This window comes from Lathyrus oleraceus, chromosome 1, assembly GCF_024323335.1.
Source record: "Lathyrus oleraceus cultivar Zhongwan6 chromosome 1, CAAS_Psat_ZW6_1.0, whole genome shotgun sequence".
NCBI lineage: Eukaryota > Viridiplantae > Streptophyta > Magnoliopsida > Fabales > Fabaceae > Lathyrus > Lathyrus oleraceus.
Genome location: NC_066579.1, coordinates 130,390,530 through 130,414,746, shown reverse-complemented (window position 1 = coordinate 130,414,746; position 24,217 = coordinate 130,390,530). Strand labels below are relative to the sequence as shown.

The 24,217-nt window shown below is 39.7% G+C and overlaps 1 protein-coding gene across 1 annotated transcript; it reads right to left on the bottom strand.

The window, feature by feature from the left end:
- Nucleotides 1-20,569: 20,569 nt before the first annotated feature.
- On the bottom strand, nucleotides 20,570-21,163 carry LOC127095516 (uncharacterized). Its single transcript, XM_051034197.1, has one exon. It carries the CDS (start codon nucleotides 21,161-21,163, stop codon nucleotides 20,570-20,572), a length of 594 nt encoding a protein of 197 aa, XP_050890154.1.
- Nucleotides 21,164-24,217: the final 3,054 nt, after the last annotated feature.

The window sequence follows — 24,217 nt, the reverse complement described above, 5'->3', positions numbered from 1 at the left end:
TTGGGGCATGGTATTTGACGGAGCTGTTAATTAGTATAGTAATGGCATTGGGGAAGTGATTATTACTCCTCAAGGAACTCATTTTCCGTTTACAACTAGATTAACTTTCAAGTGTACGAACAACATGGCCGAGTATGAAGCTTGCATTATGGGGCTTGAAGAAGCCATTGATCTCATAATCAAGTATTTAGATGTCTATGGAGATTCAACTTTGGTCGTGAATCAGATCAAAGGTGAATGGGAAACAAATTAACCCGGTTCAATACCATATAGAGATTATGCGAGGAGGATTTCAACTTTCTTTACAAAGGTGGAATTTCATCATATCCCTCAAGATGAAAACCGGATGGCAGATGCTCTTGCAACGTTGGCTTCAATGATTATGGTGAAATTTTGGAATGAGGTTCCTAATTTGACTGTAATGCGTCTTGATAGGCCAGCTCATGTGTTTGTTGTTGAAGAGGTCAAAGATGAAAAGCCATGGTATTTTGATATCAAATGTTTCCTCCAAAGTCAGATTTACCCGCCTGGGGCATCTTTGAAAGATAAGAAGACTTTGAGGAGATTAGCTGGCAATTTCTACCTGAACGGTGATGTGTTGTACAAGAGAAATTTTGATATGGTCTTGCTCAGATGTGTGGATAGACACAAAGCAGACTTATTGATGACTGAATTCCATGAAGGTTCCTTTGGTACTCATTCCAATGGACATGATATGGCTAAGGAGATGTTAAGGGCAGGTTACTATTGGCTGATAATGGAATCTGACTGCTGCAAGTTTGTGAAGAAATGCCACAAGTGTCAAATTTACGCAGATAAGATTCATGTTCCTCCGACACTGTTGAATGTCATTTCCTCTCCGTGGCCCTTCTCCATGTGGGGAATTGATATGATTGGCATGATTGAGCCTAAAGCTCCGAACAAACATCTTTTCATTCTGGTGGCTATTGACTACTTCACAAAGTGGGTTGAGGCGGCATCATACACAAATGTAATCAAGCAAGTTGTTGTGAGGTTTATCAAGAATCAGATTGTATTCTGTTATGGTGTGCCAAGTAAGATCATTACTGATAATGGATCCAACTTGAAAAACAATATGGTTGAAGCTCTTTGCAAAGACTTCAAGATTGCACATCACAATTCTTCTCCTTACAGACCTAAGATGAATGGGGTTGTTGAAGCTGCAAACAAGAACATTAAGAAGATCATCCAGAAAATGGTTGTGACGTATAAAGACTGGAATGAGATGCTCCCATTTGCTTTGCATGGGTACCATACATCCATCCTCACTTCAACAGGGGCAACCCCTTTCTCACTTATTTATGGCATGGAAGTTGTGCTCCCCATGGAGGTTGAGATCCCGTCATTGCGTGTTCTGATGGAAGCCAAGTTGACTGAAGCTGAATGGTGCCAAACCAGGTATGACCATATGAATTTGACTGAAGAGAAGAGATTGACTTCCATGTGTCATGGACAGTTATATTAGCAGAGAATGAAGAAAGCTTTCGATAAGAAGGTCAGGCCTCGTGTGTTCAGAGAAGGTGACCTCGTGCTCAAGAAGATTTTATCTTTTAAACCTGACGCTAGGGGCAAATGGACTCCTAATTATAAAGGCCCATATGTTGTCAAAAGAGCTTTTTCAGGTGGTGCTATGATTCTTACAACTATGGATGGTGAAGAGTTCACTCGTCTTGTGAATGCCGAAGCAGTCAAGAAATACTTTGCCTAAAAAGAAAAGAACAACTTGCTAAGTTGAAAACCCGAAAGGGAAGCTTAGGCAAAAATGAGCATCTCGGTGGATTGAAAACCCGAAAGGGCGATCCAGGCAAAAATTAGAGACATAAAAACAAAAAATTTATCCCGATAAATTGAGTACCCCACCTTGGGGCAATTTATGCAAAAATTAGGGGTTTTGGCAAGTAACTGCATTTGGTTGGTCCTGATCATTGGAGCATTCTTGAGCAAGTCAGCCGATTCTGATTCATCATCTTCAACCAAAGCCAAGAGCACAGTGGACATTGAAGTTGGTATAAGGACTAGTGATCATTGTATTTAATGTAGCCCTTTTCCATGTAAATTACCATTTTTCAACTTTTGTAAAGATCTATGGAGTCTTGTCATTTATAGACTACCATTCTATTTAAATAAAGTTGAGCTTTTTATCCAATTGTTTCCACTCTTATTTATCTTTTAGCTAAATAGAATTAAATTTTTATGATGATAATTTTGAAATTTTTTAATCAATAAAAATTAAATTTTCTTAAAATAATAAAAGCAATTACTTTTTAAAACAGTCGATTTTAGTAAGGAATATCAACAGCAGCCTAAGAACATGTGAGTCCCAAAGTGCGAAGTAGTGTTGGTTTTCCCCAAGCAATTGGTTTGGTCATTGTTTTCAGCAATTCAGTTTCCCCAACCGAGTTTTGTGATCACCTCCCCGACCGAGTTGTAGGCGTGTGTACTCAATGGTTTGCATAGATTCAGTACAAATTTTATTCCCCTCAAGTCGCCAGCAAAATTCACTCCTGAACCTCGCCCACACTGATTCTTGAGCAGTATTTTTTGTTCCTCTGCAAGGTTGTCTCCCATTTTGGTATTGTGTTGACCTAAAATTCCCCGCAGAGTTGATGATGCAGATCCTTAACAGATCTTTTCTCTTTCCCCAGTCAGGGTCGAGTGGTTTGTGGTGGATGGTTTATGTTCGTCCCAAACCTTTCTCTCCAGTTGATGCCTCCATCCTATCGAGATCAGCCGACTGTTGTAGCGATGATTCAGATCAGTGACATTTGTATCCTTTGTAATTGTTTTATCAGCATAATCATCATATATACATATACATATACATTCATACATCAAATATTTCATTATGCATTAGTATTGCACTTTTTGAGTCATTATTTTTCCGATCCTCTACTATGGTGATATCTTTTCCCCATGCAAATTTGGTGTGTTTGTCCTCCCTCAATTATAGAGTGTCAGCCCCTTAAGCAGAAAGAATTTAACCTTTCTCATTCCCTGCTGAGTTATTTCCTTGTGGACGATTATTATTTTAGCTTCCTCCCCAATGGATTATCGGGATGGAACCACTCCCCCTGAGTTATATCCTCATCGGGTCGCGTCTTTTGTTTGACCGTTTCTTTCTAGCTCTTACCTAGATAGATGCTTTGCTCCCCTGAGAGCCTATTACCCAGTAACTGGTAATATTCTTCTCAATTTGCGAGTACCTTACTCTTACCCAATACCCGGTAATAGTAATTTATTCCCTCTTATTTTCCCTAGCGGATTCATTTCACGTTTCCCCATGTAGTGTATCCTTGATATGTTCATCATAACCGGTGACGAATATTCTCCTTTTTTGGTTTTCTACCCAGTAAAAAGGTAGTCGTAATCCCTATTTCATTCCCCAGAGAGTTAATCCTTGATATGTTCATCCTAACCGATGACGGGTTTTCTCCTCTTTGCGGTTTACTACCAAGTAACCGGTAGTTGTAAATCCTACTTTCCTCTACTGAGTCTATCCTTGATATGTTCATCGTAACCGGTGACAAATATTCTCTTTTCAGTATTCTATCCAGTAACTGATAGATATAATTCCTATGTTTCCCCGGCAGTATATCCTTGATATGTTCATCGTAACCGATGACAGATTTCCTTCCTTTGAGTTTATCCTTGATATGTTCACTTTAACCAGTGACAAATATTCTCTCTCTTTGGTCTTCTACCCAGTAACCGGTAGTTATAAATCCTATTTGGCTTTTCCCCAGCAGGTTATTCTTACCCAGTAATTGGTAATGAATATACCTCATGTGTCCCTCAGTGAGTCATCTTTGTTATGTTTACCTTAATCGGTAACGAATGTCCTCTCCGATAGATTACATTATCTTCCTACCCAGTAACCGGTAATAGATAATGTACTTCTGGTACTCATGTGTTGAAGTTCATTCTTCCCCAGTTGGGCTTGAGTGTGTATTTCCTCAAAAAATCGCCATTTTCCTATTTGGTTTGAGTATTCTAGCTTTGTTCTGATTTACCCGTTTCCCCTGCAGGTTTTCCCTTTATCCCCAGTTGACTCCTTCCATTGATTTGTTTTCATGGAATCCTCTTGTGTCTCTAGTAGTTTTAAGTCGTAGCCTGGCCAACGCGAAACTTTTTACCCCCCAGAGTCTCTGACCCCCTAGTGAGTTTTCCATACGGAAGACATTATGCTCCTGCGGACTTTTAGTCTCTCCGGATTCTTTTCCTTTGTGGCAATATTTCCCCCCACAGATATTATTTTTCATATTCATATCATATGCATCATGAGGTCTCTTAGGGACCAAAATTTGTTTTATTATGTTGTTATTTAAGTCCATTCTACTGAGTTGATATGAAGATTTTAACCTTCATCTCCTCAGCTAGAACTTCCTTAAATAGGGGCAGCTGTAAGACCCCAATTTCGACCCTAAGATGCCTCATACTATCTCATCATACGCATTAGCATTGGGATCACACCTTGGCACTCTCCTTACCCCTCCATTCATTGGGTTTGCATTGGGAGTGATCACCAAGCACATATGATTGTATCATACTTTTTTCTTCATTATTTACTAACCAAAATACCAAAAATATGTCAATGTATAGTTTATTGCTTTTGTAGGTAGTGTGTATGCTCACATATGCTCCATCAAGCTCACATCTAGGGTTTAAGACCCTTAATACAAGGAGCTCAATCAAGAATCGGTTTACATTGGTTCTAAGTATCATATATGGATCCCCATGATCTTCACATGTTATTTTGATTAAGAAATCATCAAGAGTTTGGAGTTTGTTTGCCTTGGAAACCCTAATTCATCTGGGTATCTTGTGTGACTTCTTCAACAAGTTTCTTCATAAATTGATCAAATATTTCAAGGGATATTAATATTTCGTCATCTTACACATATATGATCCTCCACAAGTCCCAAAAGTAAAGATAATATCAAGTTTGCAAGTTGGTTCATGGTGGTTGACCAGAGAAAGTCAGCTGGTCAAAACCGGGGTTCCCTAGACCCTATCTCCTACAAGTTTTGTCATATGAAAATGATTCCAAGAGCACAGTTACTCAACATGACATTACAAACAACTTTCATGTTGAAGTCAAGAGCTAGTTTTGCTTGGAAAGTCATTGTTTATGGTGAAAGATTATAGGTCATTTTGTCCGTACCCTAGTTTGGAGGTCAACTTCCTAAGATCATAACTTGCTCAATTTTTCTGAGATGAAAACCATTCAAATTCCATGATTAAATTCATGATGTCTACTTCAACTTTTATGTTTGTAGGAAGTTCAAATTCAACTTGAAAATTCATGTGCCAAGAGGAAACATTATAGGTGATTTTGGGCCAATACCATTGAACAAGTGATTTTTCTCAACTTCTAAAATGCATAACTCCTTCATGCCAAATCCAAATGAGGTCCAACTTGTGACCAAATTGAAGAGGTTTGAAAGAGATGCAACTTTTATGAAGGAACTTTTATCATTTGAAGTCCATGGAAAAAGTTATTCAAGGTGGAAGAAGTGCATTTGACTTGGGACTTAGAAAATTTTCAAATATGTTTGATTTCCCAAACTTCCACCTCAAAAGTCATCATGATCCAAGCTTCAAATGGAAAAGTGTTCAACATGAAAGTTGTTCCCCTTGATCTCACCTTTCCAAAAAGTCCATGATCATATCATTTAGTCAAAGGATGAAGGACTTGCACATGGGGGCAACATGAAGAACCATTTGGATGATTTCCACTTCCACTTTTCATACACGATTGCATGGCTTTGTAACATGTTTCAGCATGATCCTCACTCATTTTTGGACCTGATTACATCACTTGATGGGCCTGTCACACGCCCATGCAAGCATGCAAGGGAATTTCTCAAAATTTGCCAAATTTGGAAGTGTGTGGAAATGAATCTCCTTGGCTATAAATAAGACCCCCATTGCTCAGAATTAAGGACCTCATGCCCAAGCTTTGAACCTGCAATCCTAAACCCTCACAATTGAAGGATAATCTTGAAGATATTCTTTGAAAACCAAGTTTCAAATCTCCATCTATTTTGAGATTGAAACTCCAAGAGTCCAGACCTTTTCTTGATCCTAATCACTTCCAACAAGCATCTGAAGCAAGGCCAAGCACAATTGGAATCAAGATCGTGCCAATCTGAAGCTCCATTGAAAGTGAATGTTCATAATTTTCTTCTCTTCGATTCTCCCTCAACTCTTCACCATTCTTTGTGATTTTTGGTTGTCTGAAGTCCTATCAATATAGGCAATAAGATTGAGTTGCTTTGAGGTCAAATCGAAGCAACTTAGTTCATGATCCTCAAAATTCAAATCCCTGTATAGTTTCATATACTTGGAATTGGAGAAAATTGAGGCCAGATTCGTGCTCCTGAGAATTTTTCCTTCAAATTAGTGTATTCACTTTTCATTTTTCATTAGGTTTTGGTTGGACCAGTCCGGTGGTCCTCACCGGAGAAGATGACCGGAGCTTGGGCTCCGGTGGTGCGCTAGATCAATCCAGGCCATCTGATCCGTTTGAAATGTTTTAATCTCACGCGTCCAATTTGATTACCAAGCCTGCAGCGCATTGACTAAGGACTATCGTGGACTGTGCGCGCTTGGCCATCAGATCTTCCACCTCAATTAATGAGGGAGATCTGATGGGCCTCCTTTTTTTGATTTTTTGATTTTTGTGTTTAATCTATTTATTTTGATTAATTCATATTAATTTCATTTTCAATCCAACAAAAATGGGACTTTCACCAAAAATCTTTTAATATTTTCCTCTTTCATTTTCTGAATTAAATTATTTTTTGGATTAATTTTGATATTTTTCATGAATTAATTGTTTTTGTGCATATTTTTAATTATTTAAAAATACTTCTGACTTTTCAAAAATTATGAAATTTTTTGTCTAAGGTCCTTTGACCTTGTTTGACCTAGGATAAATCTCGTGGCCATTTATTTGGTATTTTGAAGAGGTTTTAGGTTTTGACCAAACTAAATTTAATTTAAATGCATTTTAATTTGATTTTTAATTGATTAATTGTGTAGAAATTATGTTGAGCCATTTTTATTGACTTGTGAAGTTTGATTATGTGTTTGGATCTTGGTCAAGGTTGATTTGACTTTTGTCGGATTAAAATCATTAGATTTAGGGGATTGATAAAATGTGCATTTCATCTCCCAAAATGAATGAATGATTTTAATTTGATAAAATTCCTCCCATGACCCGTTTGTGTTTCTCTCATTTCCCCTCCCTCTTCATCTTTAATCCCATTCTCTCCCATCCTCTCTATTGACCAATGAATACTCAATATCCTAAGGCTAATTGGTTCATCAATAACTTTGTGGTAGATGAACCAATACAAGTATGGAAGAGATAGGTCCATCCATTCATCTTTATTCTTTTTGTGTGTGGTATGTTTTAGAAGTGTGGTTCATTATACCATATCTCTAACATGTATTAACACCAAAAAAAATTATGGCCCGGCCTCAGATGGTTGTGACTTCTACATAAGTCCAATTACGATTGCTTAACATAGAGCTAAATTTTGACCCAAAGGCATATCATTCTAGGAAGTGAGATTGTAAGTCTACCCCCTTTCATGGTATTGTGTGGAAACTTGGCCTTTTTTCCTTTCTTTGGAAGATGTCTTGGTTCAAGGATCCATGCTTGTGAATAGAGGGTTGAGTGTTCTCCAAAGAATGACTTAATCAATTGAAAAGCAAAACTCCACTAACATCTAATCAACTAACATTTGACTAGCTTTAATTAATCTTGCTTTTATTTCCAAGTCATTTACTTTGTGCAATTTAAATTCAAGTCATTTACCATTCCAATTGTCATTTACATATCATTTAAGTTTTTTATGTTTATGTCATTTTTACTTTGCTCATTTGAGTCATATATTGAGATTGTATATATTTGTTTGTATATTTTGTTTGTGTTTGTGGTCTTAGGACCTTAAAATACTTAATAAACAACAAAAATCCTAAAAAATGTTTGTGTGGACTGTTGGATTTGATCTGAGCTTTTGGACTTAGAATTAAGCAACATTCCCTATGCAAAAGGACTTGGCCAATGCCAATTTTTCTGAGGCCAAGTTATTATGATTTGAGCTTTCATCTGATGCAAGTATTGGATCTACATAAATTCATCTGCTACATGGTCTAGATGTAACTGTTACTTTGAACCTGTGTCTAATGCCTTATTCTGAGCTAATTAAGGAGTATGTCATCTGATACATGAGAAGACAAAGAAGACTGTCAGTTGTGAAGTTGCTTGCCTGGATGTGGCTATCTTTATTTGATGCCTTGCTATTCATATTTCTATTTGCTTGTTGATATTGCTTGATTCAAAGTCTAAAGGGAAAATGGGTTTTCTATATGACATTCTTCTTTGTTGGATTGCATCCCATTGGTCAGATCTTTTCAACTCTTAACTTTTAATTTTATGCTTAGGATTAGTCTCTTCATCTTCTCCCACTTCTTAAATTTCAAAATCCCCCCCCCCTTTTCAAAAAACCTTATTTGCTTATGATTTCAAAACTTAGACTATATTGCAAATTAGAAACTTTGGCCTTATGCCATTGCATTTTAAACTCTTTTCTTAATCAAATTTGTAAATGAACTTAACCATATTGACTTAAAATTTCAAAAGACAAAAACAACTAACACTCATTCAAACTCTTTTGGGCCTTTGTGCCTCATTTAAAATTTAAATTTTGATTAAAAACAATCCACTCATTTTGAAATTGATACCACGAACTACGAGGTTTTGATCCCTCATTTTTATGTTGGTACGTAGGCACAAGTCTGAAGGTCTTGTCAAATACAAAAATCTTTTATACATCTTTTATACCAAAACACATACACACATAAAAAAGGTCTCCCTAGGAGTACCTATGAGACTTTGGGTGCTAACACCATCCCTCTGTGTAACCAACCCCCTTACATGTAATCTCTGGCATTTTATTAGTTTTGGTTTGAAACCTTCTTATCTTTGGGTTTTATTCGTACTTTTCCCTTTTCCTTTGGAAACAATAAAAGCGTGGTGGCGACACTGGTTTTATTGACGTTAAGTTTATCCATAGCTTAATGTTCATGAATTTACCGCTACAGTAGGCACGATCTGATAATCAGAAAAAGTGAAGCACCGATAAAGAGGGTCATAAAACCGCACCAAGACACTCAAGAGTCCTTCAACCACATAAGCAGAAAACACAGACAAGAGCTTCCCATGACGTAGCTTGGAATCCACAGGATCAACTATAAAGGATGGTAGCTTCTTCAACTCTTTCAAGTCGGGACATCTGAAACTGTACTTCTAAGTGTTCCTTCGTCCATAATCCATGGTCTGAAAATATTTGCAAATACGACCTTAGTTCCTTGAAATTTTATTTTCTAAGATGAATGCTATGATGCGCATGTATGCATGAATGCAACAATCACACACAAGGGATCACACACAAGGCAAACACAAAGAAAGTTCAAGGGATGGATCAAGTCATCATCAAGATTAATCATCCATTTTGGTGGATTATAGTTTTCACCCTATCAACGCCCAAGTTCCATTGATATTGATGAGACTAATCGGATCAATCGAGAATCAAAGGGTTTGTTGCGAGTCACAAGCATGGAGTTAGGTTAAGAACCATCCCAAAGGAATGTACTAAGGATAAAAGCCTGTAGATCATGTTCTAAAAAGTTCCCAGAGTCGTGATCCCATCTATTGGATACTATAGATTTGGATGACTGACTCATCAACCCATAGTATTCTTAAGAGAAACTCATCTGAGTGTAGTATCACGTAAGCACAACAGACAGAAAGTATCACACATACAATAGGCCAAGTTGGGTTAAATGTTCTACGGTCCTCAACTTCTCGGACCCAAAAATCAGAGAAAGTAATGTCTATCCATGATGTACTCGTGTGACATCACTAACTCCAAATGAGTCTCCACTTAGTGGGGGATCTCATGTCAACTCTCTCAGGACTACTCCTTCAAAGCCAACATGACTATACCACCCTCCTATCTTAGATTTCACTAAACCTTGGGTTAGAACTTATCTCACCACACAGAGATCACCAAGCACGACAGACAGAAAGTATCACACATACAATATATACAAACATCAAACATCAAATATCAAAAATTATAATACACAAAAAAAGTAGGCTAAACCCATTGAGGACTACTCCCCAGCAGAGTCGCCACTTTCTTTCTGTAGTGGTACATTCATGACCACTGAGCTATTGGTTAGTGTAGCGGGAAATTCATGATCATCAAGCTATTGACAAGCTAGAGATCAATTAACAATAGTCGCCACCTGTTTACTGTGGAAATTGGTAAACAACCGCTAGTCCTCCCTAGGCTTTAAAACGAAGGGTTACTTGCAGGATCGACCAGTTGATCCCAGGACATGTGCTAGTGCAAGTGAAGCTTGTCCAACTCGACAGGATGACTTTGTGAGAAACGGTTCCTAACAAAGTGTCGAACAAGCGTAGGGTTTTTCCACACGAACGGTTTAGACAATGTTACAGCCTATAGGTGACTCGTGACCGACAACGCTATAACATTTAAAAGAGGTATATGACGAACACGCTTTTGGTAAACTCTATTATCGTGATTGAATTAGTGTCGACAACGTAAATGACAACGTAAAATGATAACTCAAAAGTAAATGAAATTAAGATAAAATGTTCAACGGGAACAATTGAAAAGTAAGGAAGTTGCATTGAAATAAATGTGGTGATTCACGTACATAGCACTCTCAAAAAACTCATACTTCCTCGCGCTGGGAAAGGGAAGTTTTCTTACAAGTGATTTTCAGTACAAAGTGAACACCCTAAGCCCCTTGTGGGACATTCTATTTATACTAAACTAAAGGAACTGCTCATAATCTAAAACTCCTAGAAACTAGCAGATGTTATGTCACACGATCTGCACAACCGTTGCACCCATGTCTTGCTAACTGCTCCACATTCTGGCGCTCTTATTCTTTTTGTAACTGCTGGTTATTTTTAAATTTCAAATTTCTCCCGCCCAGACGTTAGGGCGATGCTGTCTTCTGCATATTTGGCTATAATTCTTTCAGTCTCAAACTTCACCTTGGTTGACAAAATGGCCTGTCGACCAGGCCAGCTTCTCTTGTCGGCTTCATCCTTTGACTTGTGTTTTTCCCACTCTTGCTTGCCTCCAACACCTCTTCATCTTTTGATGGGGTATAACCCCCAAATTCACAGGACTCTGTCATTAACTATGCTTTCAGCATGCCTTAGAGATTTTTCGTGGTAACAAAATGCCCCCCAGAGATGCCATTTTCGACTGTCGAAGTTGGTGAGATGATGGCATCTCTGAAACGTCGATTTACCCTATCGCAACGCGAAAAACAATCGGCGGGAAAAATGTAGAGCCACCACCGACCCTATTCATCCTCTGACGGAAAGGGAGCGCAGGACTAACCTAAGAAAGGGAAAGGAATGGTCTTACGACCAGAGATTGCAAGGTACGGGAGTCGGTTACCCAAGGGGAAGGTATTATCACCCCTCACGCCCGTCGTACTCGACGGGATCCACGCTCAAAAGAATAGGAAAAGGTTGTTGAATAACTGCTCAAAGAGAATGCACACACTGGGATGACAAACAGGTGTAAGAAGATGGAGGAAACGGACTCGGCGGGATGTCGCATCCTGGGCCTTCGTAGTTTGTCAGAAACAAACATCAGAGTCAACGTAGTTCAGGGAAGTGGGAAACATGCTCGCTAGGACATCGCATCCTATGCATACGTATCTTCTCTAAACAGAGAAAGAATCAGAGCACTAGTAGCTCGGCTAACGCACGCCGAAACAAACACTGAAAAGAGACGTTGAGATGTCAAAAGAAACACACAACAGGAAACAAAATGCCAATACATGGACTTATATCCGACTCCAAACAAACAAATGCAAACAAGAAACAGAATGCCAATAGATGGACTTATATCCGACTCCAAACAAACAAACGCAAACAGGAAACAGAATGCCAATAGATGGACTTACATCCAACTCCTAATGGACACACATAAAAAGAAGAAGGGTGGAATATACACACACCAAAGAAAAGAAAAGGGGGAAAGGGTGCCCAGAGAGATCTCGCTCAATCTCCTGCCTACGTATCTCATCTGGTATGAGAATCAGGGCGACGTAGTTCCCCTTAACAGGGGAGAAACTCTCTCCTAACCAGAGACTAGGGAGACAACAAACTAATAGGGAGACTACGACTTGAGCCTAAAATTTGTCATGCAAACGATCCCTACGTTGAGGTCTCTAATCAGAACCTAACTCATAGAGGAAGCAAGTCAGCTCAAAAGAATAAACATCAATCACAAGTGAACAGGCATCACACACTATATACAAACAAGTGGCTCAGACAAATGGTTGGGCTTTATTCAAGAGGGGTCATATCAACCTTGACAAACAAGCCAAGACTGTAGGGGTGTTCTGAAGCTCTTAACCACTAACATTGAGAGTTAAGGTGAAGCTGATGAAATGTGGTAATGAGGATAAGACCTCATGCTCTTAACCCTGGCCTGGGTGAGCTCAAATCAAAGAAAGTGTGGGGATCCAGAAAGAGGGACCCTATTCCACTTGACTGACTCTATACAAAGATCATGGGTTATGTTCAAGAGCATCAGCACGTAGTACGAGCATAATGAACGACTCACTAAGTAACAGGGGATTGATTGCTAATCCTTTCTATCTGTCAATTGCATCTTCACTTAGGAGGACTTATCAAGTAACATGCCTCACTTGGAGGTCTTTAGCACAAATGTAAACAATCACAAACATGGCCTCATAAGGAGGACTTCAGCCAAATGCCTGCCAAAAAGGCGACAGGACTTCCAGACTACATGGAGTGAGAGAGTGATTACCTAAGTGTTATATCAACCACAAACCAAAGCAAAGCTCAAGCAAGAGCTAAAAGCGACTAATGTACCTGTACAAAAGCCAAACAGTTAATATTGTATTCAGGAAACCAAACAGACAACAACAGTGGAACTTTCCAATATCTACACAATGCAAGTCATGTAAGCAGTCAAATGAGTTCATCACATCAATGGACCTACAACACAACAAGAGTTAGTGATCAAAGCAATTGGCATCTCAAGTAATGAGACCACACCAACCATTAGTGCTAAATACCTGAAACACAAACACAATTGGTGAGTACAAACCACTAGTGCAAAGACTAGGGTCAAAGGCAAGTCAAATGACCAAAACAGAAGTCAATATTTCACATGAAGCACATTCAATCATACAAGAAAGAGTCCTCAAAAGGACCAAAATCAATTCATAAGGCAAAGGCATCAAATGATCAATGTAAAGCTGAGGCAAGCAAAGTGATCAAAATTGGACATCAAGTTAAAAAAAATCAAATCAAATCAGAAACACATCCAATGATCATGAAATTTTTAATACAAGCTTATCATGTTAAGAATGAACATCATGCAAAAACTTAGATCCAGAAGAGCTCAAATGATATGTAAATGAAAATGCACAAATGCAACATCAAATATGTGACACAAATTGTCACACCATATGTTCATGTCTCCAAAAAAGTGATGGAAAATGATAAAAATGCCAAACCAATTCTCAAAAATCATGTCACATGTTAGGATCAAGCATGTCAAATTTCAAATCCATTGGATAAACCATGAGCATTTCACAAACAAATGAATGCAACATATCAATATGGCATCATGTTTAAACAAACAATCACAATTAAAAAACCAGAATCACAAAAATCATGAGATAAATTCTATAAAAATCTAGGGATTAAAACAAGAATGTGAAAAAAATTTGGATCAATTTGGACATGTTTACTATTTTTTATGATTTTTAGAAGTTGAATGAAAGTTTGAATTAAAATTGGAAACATGCACCAACCAGGTATTGAACACGCGTGCTTATGGTAAAGGAGAAAATGTAATTAAAATTCAGAAAAGCAACAATAGCCAGCTTCGAACTCAGGTGTGGACGGTACAAGGGAATATTCAAAAGGAAATCCAGAAACAATGCAAGCGAGGGAATCGAACTCATGTGTTGAAGGTCCAAGAGCGCATGAAGCGCGGCGTTTCATTAAACGCGTGGAAGCCACCTCAGCGGTCAATGCATGCGTGGATTAGTCAAGCGAGCGGTAACCAATGGAATAGCCATGCAGGAGCCATGCAAGCGCTGACACAGCGAAACCCCAGGTCCATTTACAGACGGCGGAGGACGGAGGTTTCAACCGTCTTCTCCGGTGGATCCACGGCGGAGGCAACAAAAAAATTTCCAGAAATTGATGAAACGCATATGGTTCGAAAGAGTTTTCAATGTAGATCACGAATATCATAATCATTTATCCTAAAACCTCATGGATTGAGCAGATTGAGCAAAAACATTATGAACATTGAAACTTTAATTCCACATATCTCACTCATTTCTCATCCATTTCAAGATCTAATTATATCAGTATCATCAGCACAACAAGATCTATCTAATCATGGCAAGAAATTGAAGAAAAGAGATGACGAATTTTTCACCTACTTGAGATGCAGCTCTTCAAATTCACGTGTTCAAGCTTCCTCCAGCTCCAGATCTTCTTCCTCAACCTTGATATGAAGCTTTATGCACAAATTAACACTTGAATCCACCTGAACGAAGCTCAATTTCAGAAATCCATGGATATGAGTTTGCACTTGTGGAGCTCGAATTCTTGATCAATTCTTCAAATCAATAGCTAGATCCTGCTCAGAATTCCATGATTAACAAGAATGTGCAAAGAAAATCAAGGTTTGTGGGAAGAATTTTTGAGTTTTGAAGAGAGAGAAAATTGAGAGGGAAATGAAAATTTGATCCAAATTCTGTTATTCTCTTCAATTGTGATTAAGATTTGACTTATATACCATCCCTTAATCATGCTGAAATTGAGATTAGGCATTGGTTAATTGAAAATTAAGGAGATGTAAGGTGTAATGCAAAAAGTGCAAGTGTGAGGTAGCATGATAAATCCACATGATAACAGTGCCATGCAAGCTTCATTCTCACTCAAAATCATCCAATAAACATCATGGACATGGTATTTGGCTTGTATGATCCACCAATTTTGAATTATCCATTTTTCCTCCAAAATGCACATGTATGGATACTTGATCATGTGAGCTTATTTCATGCAATGCAATGGTTGATTTGAAAAGTATTGGTCACAAGGAGCATTTTGCAAAAAGAGTGGTTCAATTTGGAGTTTTGAATCAAAAGTTATGCCATGTTGAACTCCCATGTACACTTTGTGATCATTTGGCCATAACTTCTCAACCATTCATCATATGATCATGACATAGGACTTTTTGAAAAGAGTAGAGAAACATATTCAACTTTCATGTTGACCAAAAATCCATTTGAAGCTTCTTTGATGTTGGAAAATCAAGTTGAATGTGGTCCAAAAACTTGCCATTTTTGGAAACTTTGAATTACAGGCCATTTCCCATTTTTGGAAACTTTTGATTTGACTTCAAAATCTTCAAGCTAGATGTTTGTCATGATGAATAGGCCTCTTTTGAACATGATAGAGATGCTTCAAATCATTTCCCCAACTCAAAGCCCTCAGTTGACTGCACAGTTGACTTTTATGGTCCTCAGATGACCTGGAAATGTACTGATGAACTTGGGCCTCTACCACTTGGTAAAACTGCTTCAAAATGAACCCTAGCTCATATAAGCTCTTTAGAATAATCACGTGGCCTTCATCTCAAGTAAAAACTTGCTCTTTTGCACAAAGGATTCTCTTGATGCCAATTCTGACTGTCGTGGTGCAATGCAATATGAAATGATGAATGACCTAAAAAAGAAATGAATGCATGAATGAGGAGGAGGGAAATTTTGAGGTGCTACATACCCCTTATTGTTTCCACTTCTACTTAGTGGGACCTCTGTTTACCCCACACTGATGATGTCATATAATCATGGCGGACGTTTCCTTTTTCCCTCGAGACGCACAAAATCACGTCTACGTCATTTCGCGTCTTTATGACTGAACGTGTTTGTCTTTTCGCTTGCCTTGTCTCCTACACGTGTCTATAAGCGTGGGAACGTGGGCATACGTGTCGAAAATGGAGGTTCAACCGCTCACTCTTCTCTGCTCAGGGTTTAAACTCTATAAAACCCTCACTCTTTCTTCTTCTTCTCTTTTTTCGCCCTCTTGCTTCAACATTTACTTGTCTCCTGCGCTCTGTGAAAACTCTTCTTCTCCAAAATGAAAAAATCTTCTATTCTCTCCATGGCAAGCTCCAACAAACCTTCTGCTGCGAAACTCAAACATCCCATCAACATTGATGGTAGGGAGTATGTTCCTGAGCCTCCGTTTGCAGAAGAAAAGGGAAAAATCTGGCGTTCTCAGGTATTGATTCCTCTTTCTTTGGTAATGAACCCTTAGCGTTCTTAGGTCCTCTCCCAGAAAACCGACACCCAGAGATTACCAGAAACGACTCTTCCCTTTTCCCCTTCAGTCACATTTATGAACCTGTGATTTCCGCTCAACAACCCTTCTCCCTTCGCTACATCGACAGGAACTTCAGGACTGCTCCTCCCAGAAATTGTCCTAAGTTTTGCACTTGGATGGACCGATTGGAATCAGAAAAAATCGACCACTAGAAAAGGACAGGCATCTATACCCTTTTACAGATTGCCCATTGTGGCCTTCCCCAGTCTTATGGCATGTTATTAGCTTCCCTTCAATTTTGGGAGAGTTCGACCAACTCCTTCCATACTAAGTGTGGCATGATCACGCCGACACTTCTGGACATTGCTGCCATCACTGCCTTAAAACCGATTGGCGAAGTCTTCGACTGTGAAGCTGTAGAGCCAATTTCCTTGAGGTTCGACATTGGTGACTCTCGCAAGCCAACATACAACAATTTCATTGATCATCCTGCCACCTCTACAGGCCATGTGACGGACGAGGAACATGTGGCTTTCTTGACCCTCTGGCTGTCCCGCTTTGTCTTCTGTTCTAGATCTATGCAGGTAGCCAAGCACTTTGCTCTCCTGGCAACCCAACTGCACCAAGAGCGTGACGTTGCCTTGGGCCAACTGATTTTAGCTTCTCTCTATGAGTCTCTATCTGAGGTTGTCTTCCAGATTAGGCTCTTCGACCTCGAGAACTCCAGAAAGAAAAACATGTTGGTCCATGGCCCTTTCTGGTTTTTGCAATTGTGGCTTAATTCCACTTTCTCCAAAGATATAGCCCCCTATGGAATGAGGAGGGTTGCGTGTCCCCCAGAGGAACGACATCTTATCTGGAAACGGTTGATCCCCCTGACGCCTATCGACAAAAACTTCCCGGACCTTCAAGTGTTTCGAATTTTATTCAACATCATGTTGACTCGTGTCGATTTCCTACCTTCTATGGCCCCTTTTAGCCATCGAACTGAGGGTCCTGAGTGGCTCACCAGACCTTTCCCTCCGGCTGACGGGGAACACAAAGATGAAACCTTCCTCATTTGGAGGCGTTTTCTAGTCCCTCGATTCCTGTCGTCTAAGACCTCCATCAACAATCCTGGCATAGTGGCTTATCAGCCTAACCTTGTGGCCAGGCAATTTGGCCTTTGCCAATTCATTCCCAAGTCTCTGTTCTCCTCCCAAGAATTGCTTGCCAATATCCTCTGCGGTCAACCTTGGAGCGAGATCGAAGAGGAACTTGAAACCATTTGGAAAAACCGACCACGTCTCCCTTCTCTTCCTTTTCGACCAGCCTACTATTGTACCAAAGAATTCCGTTATTGGTGGCAGTCGTATTTTACCCTTTATGTTGGCGCTCCTGATGCCAAACTATCTAAATTAACTGAGGCTTTTGTTTGTTTGCAGGCGAAGTCGACCAAGTGTAAGGCTCTTCATGTCAAACAAATTCGTGCTTTTCAGAATTATTTCCAAGTTGTGTATCGACCAGATAATCTTTGTGGGACCATCTGGGCGGCTGCGGTCGAACTAAAGGCGAAAGTAACAGACAGGCTTTCAAAACTCAAAATCCCTGGTTACGTGAAAGACAAGTATCTTTACGCCCTTCACTTTGGAAACCTTAAGTTCCCTCCTTTGCCATCTAGCCCTCTGGCTTTGGCCTTTGGTCATTTGGTTCCGGTGTGGTTTTATTGTCCCATTTCATACGCACACAACGTCTCTAAGAAAAAGGCCGACAGAGTGGTCCCGACGAAGTATTATCTGCCTGACTACTCAGGGCCACTTCATATTGATCCTCAATATGTTAGCGTGTTCGGAACCACACAACTTGGTAACACTTCTCTAGAAATTTTAACACTCCCTTCTAGCTGGATTTTGACGCTCACTTGCGTTTCTTTTGTTTATTCGTAGTGATTCCTCTAACTCCTGTAGGTTCTGCATCTGCTAACCAACCTACTTCTTTGACACAGGAGGCTCAGGTTCAACTCTGGCTGAGTTGTTATTTCCTTTGGCTTTTTGTTTTTATTCTTAGCCATCCTCTCCCTTCCTGCAGGATGCTCCTAAGAAATCCTCTGACGATGATGGGCGCCATATTGCTCAAGTCTTGAGGAAACCCAGTTCTTCTGTATGCCTCTATCTGAAGCATTCCTATTTACTCTTATGACTTTTTAAGAGAAATACTACGTGGTCTCTAATATCTCACTTATGTGCAGGGTCAACCACGTTCGACAGAACCTACTGTCTCCTCTCACTCCAAAAAATCCAAGAAACATAAATGCTCCACCCCCACAGGCTCTGAGGTATTTCTTGTCGGCTTGTCTGCTCTTCTGGCTAGAATATCTGCTTATAACCTCTCTTCGTGTCTCCAGCACACTTCCCAGCATAAATCCAAAAGCCACCATGGCCACAAGAGGAAAAAACATGACTCTCCCTCCAAGAGTGGCGAAACCAAGAGGAAAAAGCACCATACAATGCCTCCTTTAGAGGCTCCTGTTGGAGACGTCGACACCATTATGGTCGACACTTCCATCCTCGATACGGTCCCTGATACGGTCCCTGATCCAGCTGTGGGAGCTTCACCGTCGACTGGCATCTCCCCTGCTGCTGCCTTGGGGAAAGCAAATCATGATGCAGTCTCCCTTGCATCGACACAGGTATTTACCCATTTTCCTGTTTACTTCCTTGGATTGTTGTACTGCTCTTACACAATTTTTCTTTCTGCAGGCTGATGTCTCTACTGAGCCGACTCAATCTGTTGCTGACTATACTCCTGCGTCGCCGGTTTCTTCTCCAGCTCGCCCATTTCAGTCTGTCGACACCGCTGGTGAGTTTATTGAATTCCCTATCCAGATTAGTGATAGTGACTCTGACTCAGTCACTAGTCCTACAACGCATCCGGACTCCAAGTCGACTAGTTCTGACTATAGTCTTTCTTCAGCTTCCTTGCCTTTGCAGGATCCACGGGGGCCAGTAGGTGTCGACACCAACAAACAACAACCCTCTCAGATTACTCCTCCGTCGACTGTTTCTCCCTCTCCTCAGATTACTCCTCCGTCGGCTGCTTCCCCTTCGACTTTCCCGTGGTTGGCGATCAAGCCTTCTACTTTAGAAGCAATTGCCAGGCTCCACAATCTGGTGAAATCGCGTGATGCCTCTTCAGACTCTGAGCAGCTCCATTCTAGAAAAATGGGCCCTGAGGCGACGAAGACTAAGGCTCTCATGGACAAAATCCGCGTTCACGCCTTGAATCCTGACCTTCCTTTCGTGCTCATGCATGAACCTGCTGTCGGTCCAAAGATCCTTAGCGTGCTTGCCCAACTAAAGGGTCTCCAGCTCTCTGATTATGCCAAACGTGCAATGGCGGCTCTCGAACAAATTCTGGTTCCCATGCTGCACCACATCGACAGCGTCCGGGATACTGAACGCCAAATTGCTGCTACTGAGGCCTCCGTGAAGGAGAAATGGGAGTTGGTGACGCATGTCGACGCGTTGGTCACCAATATGTTGGGGGTTATGGAGGAGATGAAGAAAGAATTGGCCTTCAAACAAACACAGGCCACTGAGATACGTCAACAAATTGATGCCCTTCGGAGTCAAATTGCCACTCTGGATAGTGAGTTGGAATCAATTACCAAGGAGGAGTCACGTTTTATCGACGAAGTGCTAAAACCTGCCCAGGCCACTATGGAGAAAACCACCAGTGATGCCTAGGCGGTCGTTGAAGAGCTTATGGCTGTCGAAGGGAAGCTTGAGGAGCTCAAAGCCCACGCTGACACCTTGGAGCCTGCGTCCTTGCATTACAATTTTGAGCTTAAGTCTTTCCAATCAAAGTTCGGCCAGCTTTGACCGTTTCTATTGTCTGTACAAGTTTTTGTAATATTTAAACAATGGCTTCTTGCCACTTTAATGTTATCTTTCTTACTTTTAGCACTGTATATTTATTTTTTGTGCCTTTGCAGCTGGTTTCTAACATAGTTATCTCCAACCTTATTCTTTCGACAGTTATTTAGTCTGCCAAAATTTTGACCTCTTGAAGGAGAGGCCTATATTTTTTCAAGTACTTTCCATTCACTCTTAAGATTCACCTATCTGGTGCCAACTCTTCGACCTCGTAGGCGTTGTTGGAAAAGGCCTGCAAAACCTTAAACGGTCCTTCCCAATTAGGGGACCATTTACCCAAAACTCTATCATTTCTGTCCATAGGCAGGATCACTCTCCAAACCAGATCGTCGACACCAAACACTTTACCTTTCACCTTTTTATTGTAGGCTCGGGCGACTTTCTCTTTCTGCCTTTGTAGGGAGTCCAACGCTAACATTATTTCTTCATCTATGTCGACCAATTCGTCTGTCATCATACTCCAGTAATCTTCAGAAGGTATTTTGTACTGCCTTTGGGTTCTGACCGTCTGGACCTGAATCTCTACTGGCAATACTGCGTCATGCCCATACACCAGCCGAAATAGGGTTGTTTCAGTCACTTCTTTTGGTGACGTTCGACACGCCCACAAAGCTTGATCCAACGTCTGATGCCAATTTCTTGGCTTCTTTCCTATATGTTTATTTATTAGGCTGATGATCACCTTATTAGCAGCTTCGACTTGGGCATTCGCCTGTGCGTAATAGGGGGTAGAGGTCAGTAATTTGATTCCCATTTCTTTTGCAAAATCTTGCATTTTTCGACCAGTGAAAACTAACCCCTGGTTGGTTGTAATAGTTTCTGGGATGCCAAATCTGCAGATGATGTAACTCTGGACAAAGTTTATCACAACCTCTTGGTCCACATTTGTTAATGCTACGGCTTCGACCCATTTTGTGAAATAGTCGATACCGACTAACACATACCTTTGTTGTTTCGACGAGGCTGGCCTTATTTCTCCTATAACATCCAGAGCCCATCCTCGAAATGGCCAGGGCTTCACAACTGTATGTAGCTCGCTTGCAGGCACATGTTGTATGCCCCAATGTAATTGGCATTCTTGACATCCTTTAGCAAATTCAATGCAATCTTTCAGCATTGAAGGCCAATAAACTCCTGAGCGCATCAAGAGCCATTTCATCTTCAAAACTGCTTGATGTGCCCCACACGCCCCTGTAAGACCCCAATTTTGTCCCTAAGATCCCTCATGGCATCATAACATTGCATTTGGCATTGCCTCAAGGATCATAGCATCTTGGTTCCCCTTGCCTTTGGGTGGGACTCCTTGTGAGTGGTTTGAGATCACCAAGCATGTTTGAATTGTATATCATTGATTTTCTTATTTTGTTTACTAATCAAAAAGCACAAAAATATGTCACTAACATCTTTTGTTTGTAGCTTGAGCAATCACAAAGTCAAAAGCTTCAAGGAGATCATTGGTACAAAGACATGGTCAAGAGGAGATGAAATCAAGCATGGTAATGGTTCCCAAAGCTCTCATCCATCAAATATGCCTCCCTAGTATCTCAATTCATCATTTTGATCAAAGCAAGTCAAAGGGCTTGAGGTTTTGTTCTTCAAAGAATCCCTAATTCATCTGTGCATCACAATGCCTTGCTCATGAAGCAACCTCAACCTATGGTCATATAAAATCAAGGGAAGTTCTTTAATTCTTCATTTCATGCATATTTGAACTTATTTTAGTGTCCTCAATCATCAATTCATCAAGATATGAGGCATGGACTTGAGAAGTTGATCAGTCAATTCATCTGACTATTTTGAAATACACTGAGACCTAACTTTTTTTGTGTTGGTCAAATGGAGATGGTTCCAAAATAAAAAATGTTCTTAAGGAAAATATGAACAACTTTCATTTTCATCAAAATTTGATTTGAAGCTTGGAAAGCTATCTGCCACTCCAATACATTATAGGTCATTTTGATTGAAACCCTAATTTTGGGTCAACTTCCCAAGGACATAACTCAGTCATTTTTTATGATTTTGAGGTGGGATTAAATGAATTGGAAAGCTTAAGATGTCTAATTAAAATATTATGTTGAACAAAATTTCAAAATCTCAAAGGAAATACATGTGATAATGCAAGACATTATAGGTCCTTTTTGACCAAAGGCATTAAAAGGCAAAAAAGTACAACTTCAAGTGCCTATAACTCTTTCATCAAAAATCCAAATGATGCAACATTTAAAATCCATTTTGAGTGTCTTGAAACGATCTACAACTTTGATGTTGGAGGTTTTTACATTTGATGCTTGCATCATCAAAAAAGAAGGGCTTGAAAGTTGGCCAATTTTAGAAACCTTGCCTTGACATATCATGCACCTTGCACTTTAAACTCAAATTTCATAAATTTCCACACTTCAAATGGATTTTTGCCCAACATAACATTTGTTCCTTATACAAAGACCTTTCCAACCATTACCCATATGCCTATGTTTGGATTTTCTAAATGGCACTTTCGAAGAGATGTTTGTTTAGGTACAAATGAGGAATTCACTTGAAATCTTGGTGCATAAGCAATTGCCTTGCAAGTCACACGTCCAAATTCATTTGGCTGATGCTCAGAGTTCATTTGGCATTGTTTTTGGGCCTTGTGCATGATCATGCAAGCCCATGCAATGAAGCTTCACATGCCATACACACGGATCATTTCACACTCTCTTTGCCACTTCCTCTATAAATAGAGACCTCATTCCATTCATTTCATACGCCCAATTCAATCTGAAATGCTGCAGAATTCTTTCCATAGCCATCACTAAAGAAGCAAGTTCATTTTTCTCATTTTTTTTCAGATCTGAAATTCAACTTCATCTGGTTGAATTCTTAGATCTAATGCTTCTAAACCTTCATCATTTACCTCATTGAACTTCTGTTTTAGAAAAGCAAGCAAGGCTTCGTGCTCAAATTACCAGAACTCAAGCTTCCATTCCAACTGGTATTTTCTTCGATTCTCTTAATCCATTGACCTATTGGCTTAGATTTTGTGTTGGCTGAAGTCCTCTCAATAGAGGCATCATGTTTATGCTTTCAATTTTTGAAATTCATTGAGTTCATGATGAACACCAGATTTTTCAACTTCTGATTTCTCATACCATAGAAATCTAGAATGAAAATGGATGGTACAGGGATGATGTACATCATCCCAGCTTTCTAATGATGTATAGATAGCATGATTTGGTTAAGGTTTGGATTTCTGTAAATCTGGCCGGAAACTACATGCTCACCGGAGAAGACGGTGGCTCCGGTGGCTGCTTCATTGCCAGATTTAATCTGGACCGTGTGATGGTGTTTCCAGATTCGATCCCGTGCGTCCAATGTTATGACCTTTTTAAATGCATCCTGGGCTTCAGTTGACCAAGGCACACGGTAGGCGCGCATATTTGGAGCGTGTGATCTGCCAGCTCAATTAATGAGCTCAGATCTAACGCTCTATGTTTTTTTGTATTTTTATTTTCTGATTTTAATTTCTTTAATTCCAAGTATTTTCAAAAATCAATATCTCTTTCATTTTTAATCCAAAAATTATGGGACCAATTGCATTATTTCCCAAAAAAATTCTAGTTTCTATTTCTGATTTTTAATATTTTTTATTTTGTCATTTGATATTTTTTGTGAATTTTCTCTTTTCTGGTTATTTTTAATTCATTTTAAATAGTTTTCGATATTCAAAAAAATACAAAAATATTTTCCTAACCTATTTGAATGATGATGGATCCATGAAAAATATTCTCATCAATTTTTAAATTGATTTGAGATTTATTTGAGATTTTAATTCAATTAGGTTATTTTTATT